General features: G+C 38.3%; 2 protein-coding genes across 3 annotated transcripts in view; one reads left to right on the top strand and one right to left on the bottom strand.

The window, feature by feature from the left end:
• The window catches only part of LOC110046859 (ubiquitin carboxyl-terminal hydrolase 24-like), a 52,886-nt gene extending 49,161 nt beyond the window's left edge, over positions 1–3,725 (bottom strand). The window contains exons 1-3 of the mRNA XM_089286531.1: positions 3,221–3,725; positions 1,641–1,708; positions 863–1,006 (exon numbers count right to left, since the gene is read on the bottom strand). Of these exons, the coding sequence (XP_089142657.1) occupies positions 863–1,006; positions 1,641–1,708; positions 3,221–3,725 (717 nt within the window). The remainder of the gene's footprint in view (positions 1–862; positions 1,007–1,640; positions 1,709–3,220) is intronic.
• Positions 3,726–3,893: 168 nt separating this feature from the next.
• On the top strand, positions 3,894–17,724 carry LOC110046863 (endoplasmic reticulum metallopeptidase 1-like). Of its 2 annotated transcripts, XM_089286532.1 has the most exons (10): positions 3,894–4,656; positions 6,470–6,643; positions 7,030–7,350; positions 8,632–8,870; positions 9,968–10,399; positions 11,328–11,474; positions 12,702–12,895; positions 13,413–13,528; positions 14,921–15,096; positions 15,710–17,724. In XM_089286532.1, exons 1-10 carry the CDS (start codon positions 3,894–3,896, stop codon positions 15,884–15,886), a joined length of 2,739 nt encoding a protein of 912 aa, XP_089142658.1. In that variant the 3' UTR covers positions 15,887–17,724. The 2 variants fall into 2 exon arrangements, 1 of the variants encoding a protein (XP_089142658.1); XR_016206359.1 differs by lacking the exon at positions 13,413–13,528 and having other exon boundaries at positions 15,710–15,848.
• The last annotated feature ends 213 nt before the right edge of the window (positions 17,725–17,937 follow it).

Raw genomic sequence — 17,937 nt, 5'->3', positions numbered from 1 at the left:
CATGTAGTTCAAACTGAACCACAACGTAATTTACACTTGTAGTCCTGCTTACATTGTAGCTTAAATGTAAAGCCATGGTCTGGAGTCAAACATCCTGTAAACTAAATATGCTTCAAAATGCCTTGAATTCATGATTACAAACAATAATCAGATTATAAGCTGCAAAAATGGCACTGAATAATGAAAACTCGGGGTGTGGCTTATCTGCGAGTGCGGCTTATCCACCAGTGTTTACGGCAATGTTCACAAAATTGTCCCTCTAAAAGAAGTTGCTATGAACCTGCTTCCTCTCTTATTGCCCTCCGATGGGTGCAGCACATGGACAGCCACCTACTTCAAATCTTGTTAAAAGCACTGATAATCACTTTGTGTCATTTACACAATGCCATACCTGTTTTTCATGCATGGTAATCAATCAAGGTGTTTTGCTATCAGCACTTAAAAGTATGCAAGAAAGTTTGGGAGAATTTAAAGCAATCCTTGATAATAGTACTTTTCGAATTGTTAGATTTGAATTTATCCATATACAGGGCTCAGAAAAAAATCAACCGGAATTCCAGCTTGCCCCTAGGACAAGTATCTCTCATATATTCCTTGCCTTGGGCAAGTCTTAGTTTGCTCTTTTACTGGTTTAGTTGGCAGATGACTTACCTGATCCCTTGCCAATCGGGCAAGTGAGAATGAAAAGATACTTGCCCGAAGGAGAATCTACTTGTCCTGGATGACCGGAGACACTTTTTTCAAGCCCTGTATACTATAATTATCTAGGAAATTAAACTTGAATTGGTTCCTTGTCCCCAGAAGGAGCAGGAATAAGCCAGATATATATGCAGCTGTAGCAAGTAAATTTATGTACAATTACCTGTGTCAACAAATCAAGTAAACCAAATGGGACTGGCTTGTACTTGAGTCTTGAAGCTATCAAATTCAACAGCAGGTGAAGCATGTCATAGATTCCTTCATGGATTTCTGCGCCCCATCTGTGGACTGCTTGTGTTGTCAACAGCTATTATAGTATTGATAAATAATAAAAGGAAAGAAAGCCTTTTAACTTTTTTTACAACATAACACCATTTATGTACGTACAAAGTATGTGTAATAAGCTTAATATATAGTGTAATAAATTTCAGCACTAAGTTTCTTTTTCTTTGTGTACGATTGTGGAAATAAATACAATGCAATAAAGTGTACTGTACAGCAATTAGTGAAAGCTTTAACTCTCTTGTTCTGCAGAATTATCTGGTCTTAGTAACTTACAGTTATAGCCTACAGTTTATTTCATTACACATATATACCAAAGTCAAGTAGCTACTTAACAATTAGATTATTCACTCTGAATTTCCATTGCCCAATAGCTGACAAGGATGCAGGAAGTCAACTATCACGCATAGAAATCAAGAGCGAATAATTTAATTGTTTAAGTATAAATCTGCTAGTCATCAAAAAACACTATTTAAATCCTCTTCACACACACTTCAAAAACACAACAAATGGGCATCCAGTTTGATGACAAATGCAAATGACTAGGCTACTCACTACTTACAACAGAATAGATGGTGGGTAGTGTAGCAAATAAGAGCATGACATTTGTAATAGACCCTTAGTAGACTTTACAAAATGCAATTAGCTGTTACACACACCTTTTTAAAGCATTCAGGCAATGCCCTGTCCATAAATCTCTTACAGTTTTCATCTGCCTCAGCAAGACCTAAATTATACAAGGTTCACAGTTGACAATTTAACAAAGATAATTATTATCATAATATCATATTATCAGTGTATAAGATGAATTATGGTTAACTCTTCATTACTGGCCATGGGTAAGGGATTATTTTAAGGAAAGAGCAGTTGTTTCTGTAAGTGGATACTGTATAAGAAATAATAATTCATGTCTTGACAGTTGCTTCTCTAGCAAAGCCATCTTGCCTGAAAATTAAGTTTGTTTCTATATTTTATAAATTATGTTTGCTGTCAGTGTAACTTTCATTTTTTACTAGTACAATTCTACTAGTAAACTAATGCAAAGAGAAAGATTCTTATATGTAACCAACAGTCCTTACATAATAGGAAATAAAAATTAATTTTTAATTATAATTATTGCTAGTTGGCAATGAGTTTTTTTCCTGATTGGTTTTATAAGTATGTACATGTAAGGATAGAGTCCCACTCAAATTAGTGGCAAGTTGTTCAATCCAGATAATTTAATACAGGAATCAAATCATAAATCTTATAGCTACACGAACTGTTATATACACAACTGTAAATGTCAGCGACATTGAAAATAGATATGTTGGAAATGTTTAAAATCTCAAGAAATGTAAATTTGTAAACAGCTAAATTATATTGCATGGTCAACTTATTTGCTAACATTGGTCAATGTTTTATTTCATTGTAAATATTGCTCTTCACAAAAGAAAAAGATATTTTTCTTGAGATATTTCAGTTTTTACTTAATATGATTCAATTGGCTATCCTTAGTAACATTTTAGATCAAAATTTATTTCAACACATTTCACAGGTTTAATTTATTTCTCTTCAGTTGCAAGTGACCACCTCAGGAATTTTAAAAATGAAAATGAGGTTGTAAGTGGAGCTGGTCTGTTACAAGAATGAAATCTTGTTAGCCAAAGCCACTAAAAAGATAGAAATCGATTGTCAACAGTAAAAGAGCTTTAAACATGCCAAAGAGATTACAAAATAATACCTGTACAAACAGTGTTCTTGCAAAAACGTACAGTGTACAATTTGTGGCACCATAACAAACTGTACAGGAACTTTCCATAATGAAAGACATTTAAGATTAATAAGAGAATGTAATAAGGTGTAAAAATTAATTTCATTTTTTATGCAACAGTGGAATATTTCTTAGGGCAGTTTAATTGGTTCAATTTTATATGTATAACATGCATTTAACATTGACGCTAAACAGTCAAGGTTAATAAGGATGTGTGTTGTGAGATTTCCCAGCAGCTGATCTGTAACATCCTGCATGAACATAAACAAGAATTAACAACTCCGTGTATTCTTGTTAAAACGATACAAACAAAATTTACAAGTAGCTAGCATGCACAGAAGGAGGATTTAAAATGTTTAACTTAAATCAAACACAGAGTAGAAAATTAGCACAGGATAATAACAGTGAAAATATAAAAGAATGTGAATAATTCCGTCTGCGACCATTCAAACTGGACCCAACCCACTGGTAATTCAACCCACTCACCATCTTGGGCAAATCGGGCTGCACTCTGAAGACATTTCCCCAATGATTCTTCTCTTTTGTAAGGGATTGACCAGTTATCCACAAAAACCCTGTCTTCCAATTCATACAGATTCGTTGTTGGAAATTCCAGAGGAATCTCCATGCTTTCAGGACCATCTCGAATGTGACTAGCCCCGTTTGAGGACAAACCTGCAGGGTTCATGGCTTCGTCGTAAGAAGGTGGTTCGCCTACTGGAGTCTCAAATACCTCACCTTCTTCACCGTCTGTGGGGTCTACTAAAGGAGGAATTATGACATCCATTCCTCCATCGTCCGAGCCATGTTGTGTCTCAGTATCTTTCACTTCCGTATCTTCGAAATCAAAACTTGTTCCTTCACCAGTGAGCACGGCTACCGCAACGTTCAAGTCGTTCTTGGCCAAAATGAGCGCTTTGCGGATCTGAGCGCTGTCAACAAATCCCATATTCAGAAGGGTGTTAACGAAACCTTCGTTTGGTTCAACCATTTTGATGAGAATGCCGACAGCTAAAGGCTAATAAACTCTAAATGTTGATGTTTTAGGTTATGGAGTCTGTCGCCATGTTGAATTTCTTGGCTATCCCGGATGTGCAAGGTACACCTTCTGTAAAGACTGGACACTAGTTATGAGGCTTCTACCGTCTGAAATTTCAAGATGGCGGAGCTAAGGAAACGGGGTGCCGGCTCTTCGTCCGTTGTTCAAGACTGCAAACTAACTGCCGATTTATCTTTAGCGAATTCTCACTCGAAGAAAACTAGCTCAATAAGTTGTATGTTCTTTTCTATTCTACTTTTCTACCTTTTATCCTTGTATGTGAGCTTCATAGCCTCGCGCACGGTTCCCGCGCCCAAAACGACTCTGGGGAGTTCCGTGAGTGAGTTTGTGGAGGAAAGAGCTCGAAAACACCTTGATACAATTACCTCCTTTGGCCCACGACCCACTGGAAGCTATGCAAACGAGATCCAAGCCGTGAATTATATCGTTGGAAGCTTGCAAACAATTAGGAACTCTGCGCGAGAAGATGTGATCATTGAAATCGACATTCAAAGGCCATCTGGCAGCTTTAATTTGGGATTCTTTGATGGGTTTACGAGCGTTTATCGCAACGTGACAAATATCTTGGTCAGAGTAACACCAAAAGACAGCTATCCCCCTCAGAACACGGTTCTTGTAAATGGGCACTTTGATAGTGTTCCCGGAGGGCCGGGAGCAAGTGATGATGCCGTTAGCTGTGCGGTGATGCTTGAAATGGTAAGGTGTCTTGCACAGACTCGAAACTTCCATTTTACTCACGGAGTTGTGTTCAATTTCAACGGAGCTGAGGAGAACGTGTTGCAAGCAAGCCATGGGTTCATCACACAGCACAGATGGGTGGAGACAATCAGAGCCTTTGTGAATCTGGAAGCAGCTGGAGCAGGTATCATCAAGTTTGTAATTACACAATGTGATTTCTGTAAATCCTCGAATTAGCGCCCCCCTCGAATAAGTGCCCCTCCTACCAGCCAAAATTTAAAATAAGTCCCCCCCCCCCTCAAATAAGCGTTCCTCCTCCCCTCCCCCTATTTTGTGGATGAGTAATTAGACAACAAAGGATGTATAGTTTTCAACGTGTTTAATTACTCTTGTCCAGCCATTTTTATACAATCATTAATAATTTACATCTTTACAATACAGGAAACATGTTTCTTTTCTTCTAAGTTGCATCCTACAATTTCTTGTTTCAGTTTGTGAACATGCTAAGTTTAGAAAAAAAGTTACAAGTAATAACAATACCGAGATTTAAACTTTTTATGTCAACAAACAGCTTATGTTGTTGTCTACGCCCAGATAATGTACCAAAAAAATGATCATGTCAGGCCATGATTTGGAAAAAATTAAATAACTGTCCCCCAGCTTCTCTTAAATTTGAAATAAGCGCCGCGTGCGCTAATTCAAGGATTTACGATATTCACCTGGTAGGAAGGCCAGATTGTGAAATAAATTCGACAAGGTCATGGTGTATGGACTGCACATGGGCTCGAAAAAAACTTGAATCCTAGCTACCCTTCGGACAAGCAGGTCTCAAATTTTGCTTGCCCTGGGCAACTTGCAAAATTAAGTTTCTTGTCCCGAACAAGAGGATGGCACTTTTTTCAAGCCCAGTAAACACAGCAACGTTCATACGAAATGACTGAGGGCCTCATATTTTCCTTTCTGTGGTGACCTAACTCAGTCAATAAGCATTTTATCATAGGGTACCTGAGAAAATATGTTGGAAAACATTTTGAATTACATTCCTGTCCGAACTGCATTCTAGTCCTTAATATTGTATTGCTGAGCTGTGCAGGACAGTTTTTTTTAGATCAGTTGAGCCTGGCCCATATCACATCAGAGAGTAGAATACATACATGTAGGCCTGTGATGCATATTAAGAGCCTTGGCTCGATTGTACATGTATGTATGCATTGCATGCCTGTAATGTTAGAAACTGACAGAGACCAACATCGTTAAGCATTGAAAAAATATTTAAAATCTTATGAATAATTTAGGATTTCTTCAGATTAGGGGGAGGAGGGTTCAGGTCCTGTGGGGTCATAGTGTTGTGTTCTTGGGCAAGGACACATGCCTTGCTCTTACAGTGCCTCTCCACCCAGGAGTATAAATGGGTGCTTGTAGCATGATTTATTGTTGGGGGAACCTGACAGTATGTTGGGGTGTGACCTGCATTGGACTAGCAATATTCCTTAACCTAGATGCCTTATGCTACAGAAATTAGAGTTCCGTGCCAGGAGCTATGAGCCAGTTGCACTTTAGAGGCTTTGCTTTTTAAGATGATTTCCACAGAACATCTGAGCAATAGTGGCAAAAATTAAGTTGCCAAATAAACCTCGTGGCATGGCAATATTTTGAATACCATGAAGAGGAACACACCAAGACTTAAGCTCTCAAGCTAACCCAGCGAGAGAAAATTGAACTTGAAGTTATCCATATTTCAATTAAAACAGACATTTTGCATTAGTTGAAAACACAATAACACACTCTTTAAGCACTCTTACGAGGTTCAATGTTAACTTTCTTGAGAACACTACGTCTTGAGAATTTAAACGCGGGGTCACTTAGAGAAATGAACTAAAGTGAGGTGTCTTAAATAGTATTCCAAAAGATACCATGCTATGAGTAGATTTTTAGTAAATAATTTTTACGTTTATTGCTCAAACTTTGAGCGGAATCCGTCTTAATTTTCCAATTAGGGGGAAAAGAAATAGTGTTCCAGGCAGGCCCTGATCATCCATGGTTGATCAAGACATATGCAGAGGTAGCACCACACCCTTGTGCACAGGCTCTGGGTCAAGATGTTTTTCAGAGTGGACTTATACCTAGTGACACGGACTTCAGGATCTACAGGGACTTTGGCAGAATACCAGGTAAATTGAAAAATCTTGAATTTTATTAATAGCATTTTGTAGTTTTCTTTGCCTGAAATAATGGTTTGTAAGGCATTAATTTTTACTCAAAAATGTTCTTCTGGTTAATGAAACTTCAAACCAGAGGTTTAACCCTTGTCAAGAGATTGACATGAATTCTTATGAGCAGTGCTTTATTGTTCAATGCACTTATGGAAAGTTTTTTCTTACAAAGAAGTTCAGTTCAAAGAGTCTTTCCCGCTTGTGAAAACCAGTTGCCCTCCCACTGAAAATGTTTAACTTAATAAAACCCCTGTACACTTACATGTAAACTAGAGTTGTACGTATGACATTTTTTATTAAGCTGATAATATCACTTTGAATTGGTTTGCTTTTGTGATGTCTAGGAATGGACCTTGCCTACACTGCTAATGGCTATGTTTACCACACCAACTATGACAGTCCAGCTGCCGTGACTCCAGGCTCCATTCAGCGAGCTGGTGATAACATACTGGCCCTCGTTAAGAGTATCATCAACTCACCATTTTTAGTTGACCCTGGAGAGTATCGGCATGGTGCTATGGTCTTCTTTGACTTCCTTGGGGTAGTCATGGTTCATTATCCAGAAAGAATCGGTTTTGTTCTAAACATAGTGACTGCTGCAGTGGCAGTTCTTTGTCTCCTTAAAAAGTTTGTTGGATTTCCAGCAAAGAAGAATACCACAGAAGGTACAGATGCCTAAGAATTTACGCCATTCACTTCAGGCTTTTAGCCAGGGTTTAAAAGGTGGGCGTCCAAAACTTGCTCAAATGAACAATTTATAAGGCAACATATGAAAAATAGAACAATTTTCTTTAAAAAGTGGCCATCCAGACATCCATCTAGCTAAAAGCCTGATTCACTTCTCTGCACAAAGTGAGTTCTTTGTAACTGAGCCACACAAGTTGGACTGATCCTCATCTTTGTATGTAAACCTGCACATATTGGCCTACGTGTACTTTAATCTTCATGTACACATGTAGCCTTAGTCTACCTGAACAATGGTCACTTGTGAGTTCCATTACTTTTCACCACTTAGTGTAAGTCTTTATATTAACTACTGTCAGTACTAACCAAGATTGAGGATGTATTGACTGAGTGACAGCGAAGTTAACTTGTTGATAAGCAATATTCTGGAGGGTAGGTGCCAATTGACAGCAAAGCAGGCAATAAGCAAGTGAGTTTGGGCAAAATGCGATTAAAGAGGGTAACCATGGCAACCTCCCACAGGTCACCCCCCCCCCCCCCCCCTGGTACCCTGGTACCTGTCACACTGAATTCTCAGTGGAGAACAAGTATTCTTATACTGTACCTGGACACAAGGGCCAACCATGAACCAAGAGGTGGGTGGGAGAGGGCAAACCAAAGGCAAAGCAACAAAGCTATACGGAGCAAGACCACAAGGGCAAAACTGCATGCCTGTGGTGATCATCTGCTGGCCAACAGCTGATCTCCCAGTTAACTCTGACTGATTATTGATAATCTCATTCAGTGCAAACAAAGTTTGCGATTTTCCTGTTAAGACCAAATGTTGAGGTTGATAAGTACCAACAGTATTATAATTATGGCATTAGTTTGGCCAAGGATGATTGAAGAGAAAGTGAGCTATACATGCATCAATGTGTTTAACATTTTAAGGGAAATTGTCTACAGAGTACACAAATTTTGCTAAGACTAGAATTGGAAATCCATAGTAAATTTTTCTGTTGTGCTTTCAACTTGAGAGGATAAGTTTCATCAGCATTTTGAAGAATCCAACTGGCTTCAAACATTTTCTTTTTAATTTTTGCTTTCTTCTTGAAGGTCTATCTCGTGGGGGTGCAAAATTCGTTCTGAGGGTGTTCATTGTTATTACCGGTATTTTTTTTTTCAGTTTTATGCCAGTTTTGATAACAAAAATAAAAACACAATGGTTTCAATCTCTTCCATTCTTTCTCTGATTGTTTGTTTGTTTGTTTATTTTTTTTCAGGTGAAGCTGCAAGACATATGTCATCCATAACTGATCTATTCACCTCTCTGTTGGTTCTGTTATTATCATGGTTGGTTGGTATTGCCGCGCCAGTTGCTATTGCTATACTTCTGACATATGCTGGACACTCTCTCACTTGGTATTGCCGACCCTACCTGCTTCTGCCATTGTATGCCGCTCCATCTCTGTTTGGTGTTGGTTTTGTTCACTTCCTAGCAAGGAGATATCTTGTGTCAAAGGTATGATTCCCAGGGGGGTGGTTAGGGGACACCTGTATGAAAAGGTTGGGGATGCTCGCCAGAAAATTTGAATTGAACCCCTCAAGGAGACGAATCTGGGTGTGGTTTCAGCTTTATTTGACCCCTAATTTAAGAAACCATTGAAAATGAAATAGGCTTAATTACCAGCCACTGTTCAAGAAATGAGCCCACACTTAGTCTAGTGGAGCAGACCCGAGAGTTCGTAGAAATCAAGCCTAAAAATTAAAATACATGTAAAGAGTGTTTTGAACAGTCTAAGTTATTATTATTTCTTTGACTGCAACCTAAAAGATACTTTGACAGCTACATGTATTTAGATAGTGGCATTTTTCAACAGCCTACGGGAGACCAGAATCCTTGATTTCTACCTCAAAAAGACAAATTAAAATATTTCACTCAAAGTTGCATATAGAGTCTACAACATAGCAAAGTTTAGATGATCAAGTCAGAACAAAATATTTTCTTCTCCAGGCTGAATTCAATAACCATTTAATTTTTATCATACCACCTATTTTAAGCTTGATAGTTTTTATTGGTTAAGAAATCTATGAAGATTGCCAATAGGACATTTGAACCCACTGTTCAAGTAAATTTCTGTTTCCTGAGAGGTCAGGTGAGGTGATTGATGACAGCAAGACATGAAACTGTTGATTGGGCAGAATTCTTTTGTTATATTTGAAAAGCACAATTGGCCAGCATAGTCATTTTAGAGCCTTATAATTGTATATGATCCTGTGGTAACATTGATTTGATTAAATCTTAGATACTGTACAGTTAAAAGTGAATCACAATTATAATTATATTTGCATTGTGTCATTCAAGAAAATATCCATACCTCTCCCACAGAAGGGATTTTTCTAAGACTCCCCCCCCCCTCAACTTCTCTCGAAATTCGATATACAGTCATTTCTTTAATTCTTTTGGTCTTACAGACCCCTCCCCCAGGAAATTCCAATCCCTTCTGTTGGAGGAGTAAGGATATTTTCTGGAACTGCACATTCCATACAGATGTAATACATGTATACCCATGTTATATGTAGTTTTAAAAAGCTAAAGAAATTATATTTTATTTTCAGAGCAAACCTGTGATAGTGAAGGGCAAGCAGACAACTTCTGCTGAAGACAGAATAGCAAGTTGTCTTGCAGCGAGAGAAACAGAAACATTTTATGCATCTTTATTAGTCTGGACAGTAATCCTTTCAATCATGACTTATTATCATCTGGCTTCAGCGCATCTACCATTGCTTCTGGTTATCTTTCCATTAGTAGTGCGGGTTTTTATATGGGAGACCTTCCTCGCAACGAAGATAGCTCATCGAAAGCTAGAGACATTTGCGTTCATGTATTTCCTAGCAATCCTAATACCAGTTCAGTTCTGTACTTATATAACGATTGGAGTGCTTGATGTTTTTGTCCCAATCATGGGTCGAGCTGGAACTGAAACACCTCCAGATGCCTTTATAGCTGTACTGTGTTCCTTTGCTGTTGTAATGTTAACTTCTTATGTGGTAAGTACATGCAGGTCATCTTCAGTTGATTTGCATTTGAGTTTGAATTTAGAGCTGGGGCAGATACAGGATTTTAGAGAAGGGGGCTCAAGATAGAGTCTGCCAAGGGTGGACCCCCAAAGGGGGGTCCAGGAGCATGCTCCTCCAAAAATTTTTTGAAAACTCGAAGTCCTCAGAAATGTGATTTCCAGCATTCTGAGGCCAAGTTAGCATGAACCTCCCCATAATAGTTAAAACACCTCCCTTGGGATAAAAGGTCAAATAAAAATGTAAGAGCTCAAAAGCTGGGAATTCCATATGCACATGTATTAAACAACTCCTGACCAACTGTGGTCTAATCTATAATAAATTAAAAATGAATCTGAGGCAGCAATGAAAAGGATTTCATCTTTGGTAACAAATTATAGTCTTGGAAATTATCCTCGGGGACTTGGGACCATGTAAAAAGGACGAGGGTGCTCATCATACCTTTTAGGGGTTTAAAAAGCAGGTTTGGAACCTCTTAGGGTTTTCAGCCTCAAATTGTCTACAGCAGGAGCTTTCGTGGTACTTTTAGCGCATTGAGCCGAAGAAAGTCAGTGTCATATAATGTGTTGCATTTGAATTGATACCTCTTAGAGGTGAAAAAAAAATTTCAAACCACTCACACAAAACAGGATTGTAATACCTCTCAGGGGTTCTTTTCAAAATTTTTGACAAGCACCCCTGTCCTTTTCATAAAGGAGTTGGCCCCTCCTCCATCGGGGAAGATCATAAAGCCTGATAAGATATTGGCTTCAGGCAAAATTCTCCCAAGAATATTTACAGTATATATAATTATGAGAAATGGCAAGGAGAACTGAACTGCTGAGCTTAATCCAAAAAGGTTTTGTTACATGACGGTATAATTTAAAATAATAAAGTTTAACTTGATTCTTCTTGTCTTCAGGTTAGTACTGTGTATATGATGGGCAGTCTTAAACTTCCAGCAACTTTTCTGATATTTGTATCTGCCCTTGCACTTTTGACGTCTCTCTTAGGGCTTTCATTTCCTTATTCAGCTGCCAATCAATGCCCTAAGAGGGTTTTCTTTCAGGTAAGAATTGTTACTAATGTAATATACAGTATCAAACATGAGAGACACTGTTTCGTCAGTATATCCAAACACCGAGAAGAGAGTTGCAAATATGACGGGCAGTGGAGTATTTTTGACAAAATCCAAGGTGTTTGGATAGCTAATGAAACAGTCAGTCTTGAGTGTTCGATATATGATCTCAATTGAAACAAAAACTAAGGAGTAAATGGTGAAGAAAAATCGTGAAAATCTATGTTAATTAAGGCCAGGTATCCAAACCTCCATTACGGTACCGTCGTGATTTTCTTTGGTTTAACTTGATGAATAATTGATGAGTTTGAAAAGGCAGGTCAACTGTGCAAAAAGAGGTATTAAAAGGCTTAGAGCTGTGGAAAACTGTAAAAACCCTGTGTGGTTCTGGTCAATCGCTAGCTATGGATAATACTAACAGCTAAGGGTAATTGGGAAGGCCAGGGATGGCACAGTGGTGAGAGTGCTAGCCTCCCACCAATGTGGCCCAGGTTCGATTCTGGCCTGGTGTCATATGTAGGTTCAGTTTGTTGTTGGTTCTTGCTTTGCTCTGACAGTTTTTTTCTGGGTTCTCTGGTTTTCCTCCTGCCACAAAAACCAACACTCTAAATTCCAGTTTGACCAGGATAGAGAAGCCGCATGAAAACCAGCTAAGGTTGATGCGGCTTCCTCTCTAAAAATTGTTATCTATTTTTTTACCAAATAGAAGATGGTGTTCTTTGTTTTCTAAGAAAATAATGCATGCTTCAGGTCTAGAAAAACTGCTGGTGACAGCATTTTTCATAGACCTCAAAAGAACATTACCAGTAATTGTTTTCTTAGAGAACACAGAACCCTGTCTTCTATTTGGTTTAGAATGTGCATGTGGCATGTAAAAGCGAAAGAATTTACATAAGAAAAGGGGCAGTCATTGTGTGTGGGCGTGAGTGAGATGAAAGGGCTACCAATATTCTTAAAGGCCTTTCAATGCTGTTCACAAAAACAAACGAAGATAAAATGTAGAAATTGCATTGGTTAAAGCTTTGACAAGTAAACAAAACAAATTTAACTCAGTGCAGTCACCATTTCTTGATACATGTATCTTCCTAATGGCCGCAACACAATAATATCTGGGTTATATGCACTCTATAATAATTATTTCCAGCTGTGCGTCTAAATTAATTGATAAAAAATTCATGTTAACTGTTAAATCAGCCTTTGTTTTTGTCTTTGCTCTAGCATATATCAAGAACATTTTACAACAATGAAGAACAAGTGATTCTAGAGGATTCTGGTGTCTGGATCACTCCGCTGGATTATCTGGGAATTAAGTCATTCAGTGATGTGCCCATATTTAACAAGGCATTACCTGCACCACAAGAAGGAGTTTACGGAGGTTTTCCTTATTATCTACCCTTGAGGCACGTTGTAAGGTACAGTACTTATATGTTACCTTTAATAAAATCCGAGATACTGATCTTTGATGATTTTACAGTGAACCATTGCCTCTTGGCAAAGGTTTTGACTTAAAATTTTTGACAACTTTTTTCCTAGCAACTTTTTGGCAACATTTTCATTGTGGATCCATTCACCTGTAAGTGCCGCTGTAAAGATTTGCCCCGATTTTAGCCCAAATAGGACAGTGTACACGTCATGCTTGTAATTGGATGTAGTGTACGCTTCAATAGTCTCCTTTTTCGGTGCATTATGGTTAAAACACAATCAACTGTTAAATATTTATCAAGACGTAAAAAAACCTATGGTTATAGTCATCAAATTGTGTTACAGTTTTGATTAATTGGTAACAGGACTTTAATTCTGTCACTCTGTAATCATACCAGGTCTCGTAATTTTAAAAAATTTGGTAACCACTCGTTTGATTACAGACTGAATTGGATGCCACTCAGTCCTATTACTATTACTAAGACATGAACTATTTGTTGTAATCAGAAACTCTTGGTATCTGCCTGGCCCTGCCCCTCAAGTCACAACATCACCATTGGAAGTGAAAATATTAACTAGAGAACAGCACAGCCAAGTTTATACTTTTAAATTCTTAATATCAGGTTAGTTTAGTTCAGAGTGTCTTCCAATTATCACCAATTGTTTTGATGAGATAATAATTTTTATCGGCATTCCCTATTTTTGTCTCGGAGGGGACAATTCAATTTTGGATAAGGCTTTAATCTCTTCCTTCAAAGAAAATCAGGGAGAAATAATAAACTTACACAGTCTAAGTAAAGAAGTAAATGTCCTGACAGTTTTTACTAGATTCCTCTCAAGATAGATCTATCATGGTCATTTGTGAATGTCCCCTCTGTGACAGCCAAATAGGCTGCAATGATTAATTAATGATAATTTATGCCATGAAATCATTCCGCTTGCAACAGAAAAGTACAATTCCATAACAATCTGTCTTGTAATCAGTCTAGAAAGACAGTTACATCGTCCTTTAAGTCGCTTTATGTCTCAAGTACTGTGGAATTACCTTTTAAATAACAATAACTTCCGTCCAACTAATCAATCGATCTCAGTCAAAATTCTCCTGACTGCCATTTCTGCATTTTGTGACATTGTGAGGTTGAGAGAAGTTAGCTTTAACACTGTTTTCAGACTTAGCTAAGTGGCATATTGAGCCTGGTTCCCAGAATGACACTGGGGTTTCATTACTGCTACTTTCTCACTAGCTTGCTTTTGCCTTCTTGTGGTCCGTAAAAGCTGTTGAAAAGTTAAGGAAGTTGCATGGCAATCATGCTTTGATCATCCTGATTATTCAGTCATTCTGAAAATTGGAGGAGGCATGTTTTGGCTTTCCTGCATGTTCGTACTATTAGATATGAGTAACCTGGTGCCTGTGTTAGCCTATTAAATAGTTTTTTTTTTTTTACTTGAGACCTTCTGCTACTGGATAAACATCCAAGATTCCACCCAAAAAGTTCATAAACATTGACAAATCATGGGTCTACAGAGATCCAAGGACACACACTGTACGATGTCTCTGATCGGTTACAAGTCACAATTTTCAGTTCTATTTGTAAGTAATTGGTGCCTTGCGTAAACCTCAAGGGCAAGGGCTACAAGACCATCACCAAACAAAAGATTTCACGAGCAACACAGTACTGTAGCTTTACACGTTCATCACCCATCTTGGTACCTTCCTTAGCCACTAGTAGCCTGACCCAGAGTCCACTTCGCGTGGTCGTGAACATAGAAATTAGGTGTTCAAACGTTTTCAAGATAAAAGCATGAAAAAAGTGTACAGAGACACCATCAATTTTCAGTGACAAACTTAATTCATTTTGATTTGATAAACAAGCGCTACTATACTTGCAGTCCCAGAATAAAATTACTCATTGTTAAAATTAATAAAAACATCTAGCAATCATTGGTGTATGATGTGACAATTATAATTTAAAGCATTCATTCATGAACTTTAATTCATTTTGTATATAACTTAGGTCCCGATCACATGACTGTTTATTTATCGCCCGCAAGTGGAGTGGATCTGCTGACGTCATCTCTTGGTCCACTGTACCCAATTGAAGACCAAAATGGCGAAGACAGAGTGACGTACTTTATTTACTATTCTCATGGTACTGATGTTGGACCCTGGGAGCTATCACTTGACCTAGTGGTGAGTCATATATTGAAAAACACCTCGAACAAGTGCCACATATGCAGATGAAACAGTGACCATTCAGATAAAAGCCAGTGGAGTATCATTTTTATTTTCCTTTTACATCATTCTTTTCTTTTTGCATTCTTTTTTTTTCCTTTTTTCTTTCATTCATTTTCCTCTTGCCTGTTTGTCTTCTTTCTTACTTCCTTTCTGGCCTCCCTTTCTCTCTCGCTGCCTCCCCTCCCCAGGCTTCTTTTCCTCCCTTCCTCCTTCCCTCCCTCCTTGCCACCTTCCCCCTCCTTGGCTCCCTCTATGTCTTCCTGCCTTCCTTCACCCTTTTGGTCCTTCCTGCCTTCCCTCCTGCCTTCCCTCCTGCCTTCCTTCCTGCCTTCCTTTCTACCTTCCTTTCCGCCTTCCTTCTTTCTTTCCTCCTACTTTCTCCCTGCCTCCTTTCTCCCTTCACTACTTCCTTCCATCCCTCCTTCCTTCCATCTTTCCTTCCAACATGTACTTTCTTTGCTTGTTTACACCCTGCCTGTTTTTCCGTATATATGGTCTAAACCCCACAGGATTATCCCACTGCTGTACCAGCAACAACGTTAAAAAATTATCAATTATCACATTTCAGGCACAGGGGAAACTTCCAGCCAAGAGCAGTCTGCTAGACTTTGCTGTTGCAGCCCAATACCTTCATGGCAAGGATTCATCTTCACCTTTCCTAGAAGAAGTCATACAAAATACACCAGACTGGGTCTTCGGTAATCACTGGGTTGACGCATACAAGAGCTGGTCATTCACCGCATAACCTCATCATATACCTCTGTTGGCATTTTATGACAACGAATGTTCAATAATTTTATTATGATTATAAAACTGCATCAGTCAATGCAACTTCAATCAGTTCCAGACACTATTATTCACACTGATCGGATGGGCGCTAAGATATTGGTACCTACGTTCTGAAAACTAAAGAGGGAAAGTGTTCTGGTTAAAAGATGAGCAAACCATTCAAATTTTGAGTGTTCAACTGAATGGAAGAAATCATACCACCTTAACCTCCCCTGAATAAACTGTTTTATGCAAATAACAGTCATTTAACGAAATTGTACCCTATACCCCAGGGGGGTACTCCCAAAAAAGTTGGGTGGGGGTGTGCGGCCCACTTTCCAAACCCCTTACGCTATTTATGACCAAAATCTGCGATTTTTGCTACCCTTCTATGACCTGGCCAAAAATTCGAAACCCTATTTATGACTGTTGCGGCTGACACAATTTCCCTAAACATAAGTTATGAAGGGCTTTTGTTGACGGTCTTATTGATGAAAAAGTAGTTTCTTTTAAGAAACATACCCAATTCAAGACTAGAGTGCTAAAACCATACCCTATTTAAGACCAAAATGGCCAAAATTGAGTCCCTATTTATGACCAAAACGGCTGAAAAACCCTACCCTTTGGGGCCGCACATACCTAGCTAGCTAAGTGCAGTGCTTGTATAGCTAAGTGCATGATCACTATAAATAAGATTTACATTTTTTTTTTGTCCATATAAGGGAGTACTCCCCCCCCCCCCCGGCCTATACCTGTAGTAATTTGGAATGTCACTGTTTTAATCCTCAGACGTGGGCAAAAAGATATTCCGTTTAGCAAATGGTGTTAGCTAATAAATTGTTCAGAGAAAGCGTCTGAAGTGTTCAGAAACAGGAAACAGCGAGCATTGGAACAGTTAACAGTTATGAAAAACAATGAACCTATAGATCGTTTTCCTGTGACGTCATTTTTTTCTTCAATCGAAAACTAAAGAGCCCCTAAAGGTTTTATCCTCATCAGGTATAAGAGGGGGGCAAATGTATATCTGTTTACAATGTTACAGCTCAATAGTGTGCTTCGTTTGAAAACCTGCGTATTTTGAATTTCAGAGTTACAGCGGTACGTGACACAGAGCTACAGTCGCATTTGTCGAAAAAACATATACCTATCTCATGATTTTTAACTTTTTTTGAAGTTAGATCATTAGGAAAAGTACTTATGTAAATGTTTGTTTGTTCAATACAGATAATCAGTGGCTTAGGTAGCTAAAATAAGTTCCAGATGTTTACACTATTTTGCGGCCGCCATGTTGGTGGACCACAGAGGCGCACCAACATGGCGTTTCCATACTAAGCTCTGTAAATTTCTACGAAACATTTCGACAAATATCTGCAGACTGGGAAAACACACAAACCTAAAACTTGGAGAAGTGTATTCTCTATCTATTTCCTGACTTTATTTCTTGACTTTATCCACTGAATGGTTTTCGATTTATTTTTTTATTGCGTGACAGTGAAAACGATCTATAGTAAATAGGTTCAAGTAACTACACCAAAGTGATATGATATTCTTTATGGATCACTGTTGTTCTCCAAAGACATGGAGATACTTGAAATTATTTGAAGGAACTTTGAAAATCGTAAAAAATGTTAGGTTATTTTGTCTTAAACAACAAAAATTATTACAAGTAATACCCTCTAGCTAAGCCATTCAAAATCCAATTATATAACTCTCTAAGTGAAAATAAATGTAACTTAGGTAGGTCATGTTAATATAATGTATTGAATCATCACTGAGAAATGGTTTTGATAAAAGCCGGTTCACCTAAAACAACAACGGAGATTTATTTTTGGGTGCATTATTTTAGAGTAAATTCAATTATTATAGTGTAGTCGCCTTACCATCACCTAAAATATCTGGAGTGAAACGTCCGTGAATAGGATATATCCTGTCCTCAGCCTTTTCTCGATGATCACTGCCTAGTCCCCAGTCGTCCGCAGACAAGCACAGTGCGGCGCGGGCAAGTGCGCGGAGAGGACAAGGAAAGAT

The sequence above is a fragment of the Orbicella faveolata genome, unplaced genomic scaffold (assembly GCF_042242905.1).
Source record: "Orbicella faveolata isolate gen_17 unplaced genomic scaffold, um_ofav_v1 contig_14, whole genome shotgun sequence".
NCBI classification, from domain to species: domain Eukaryota; kingdom Metazoa; phylum Cnidaria; class Anthozoa; order Scleractinia; family Merulinidae; genus Orbicella; species Orbicella faveolata.
Note: the sequence above shows the minus strand (reverse complement) of the source record. Positions and strands in the feature narration are given on the sequence as shown.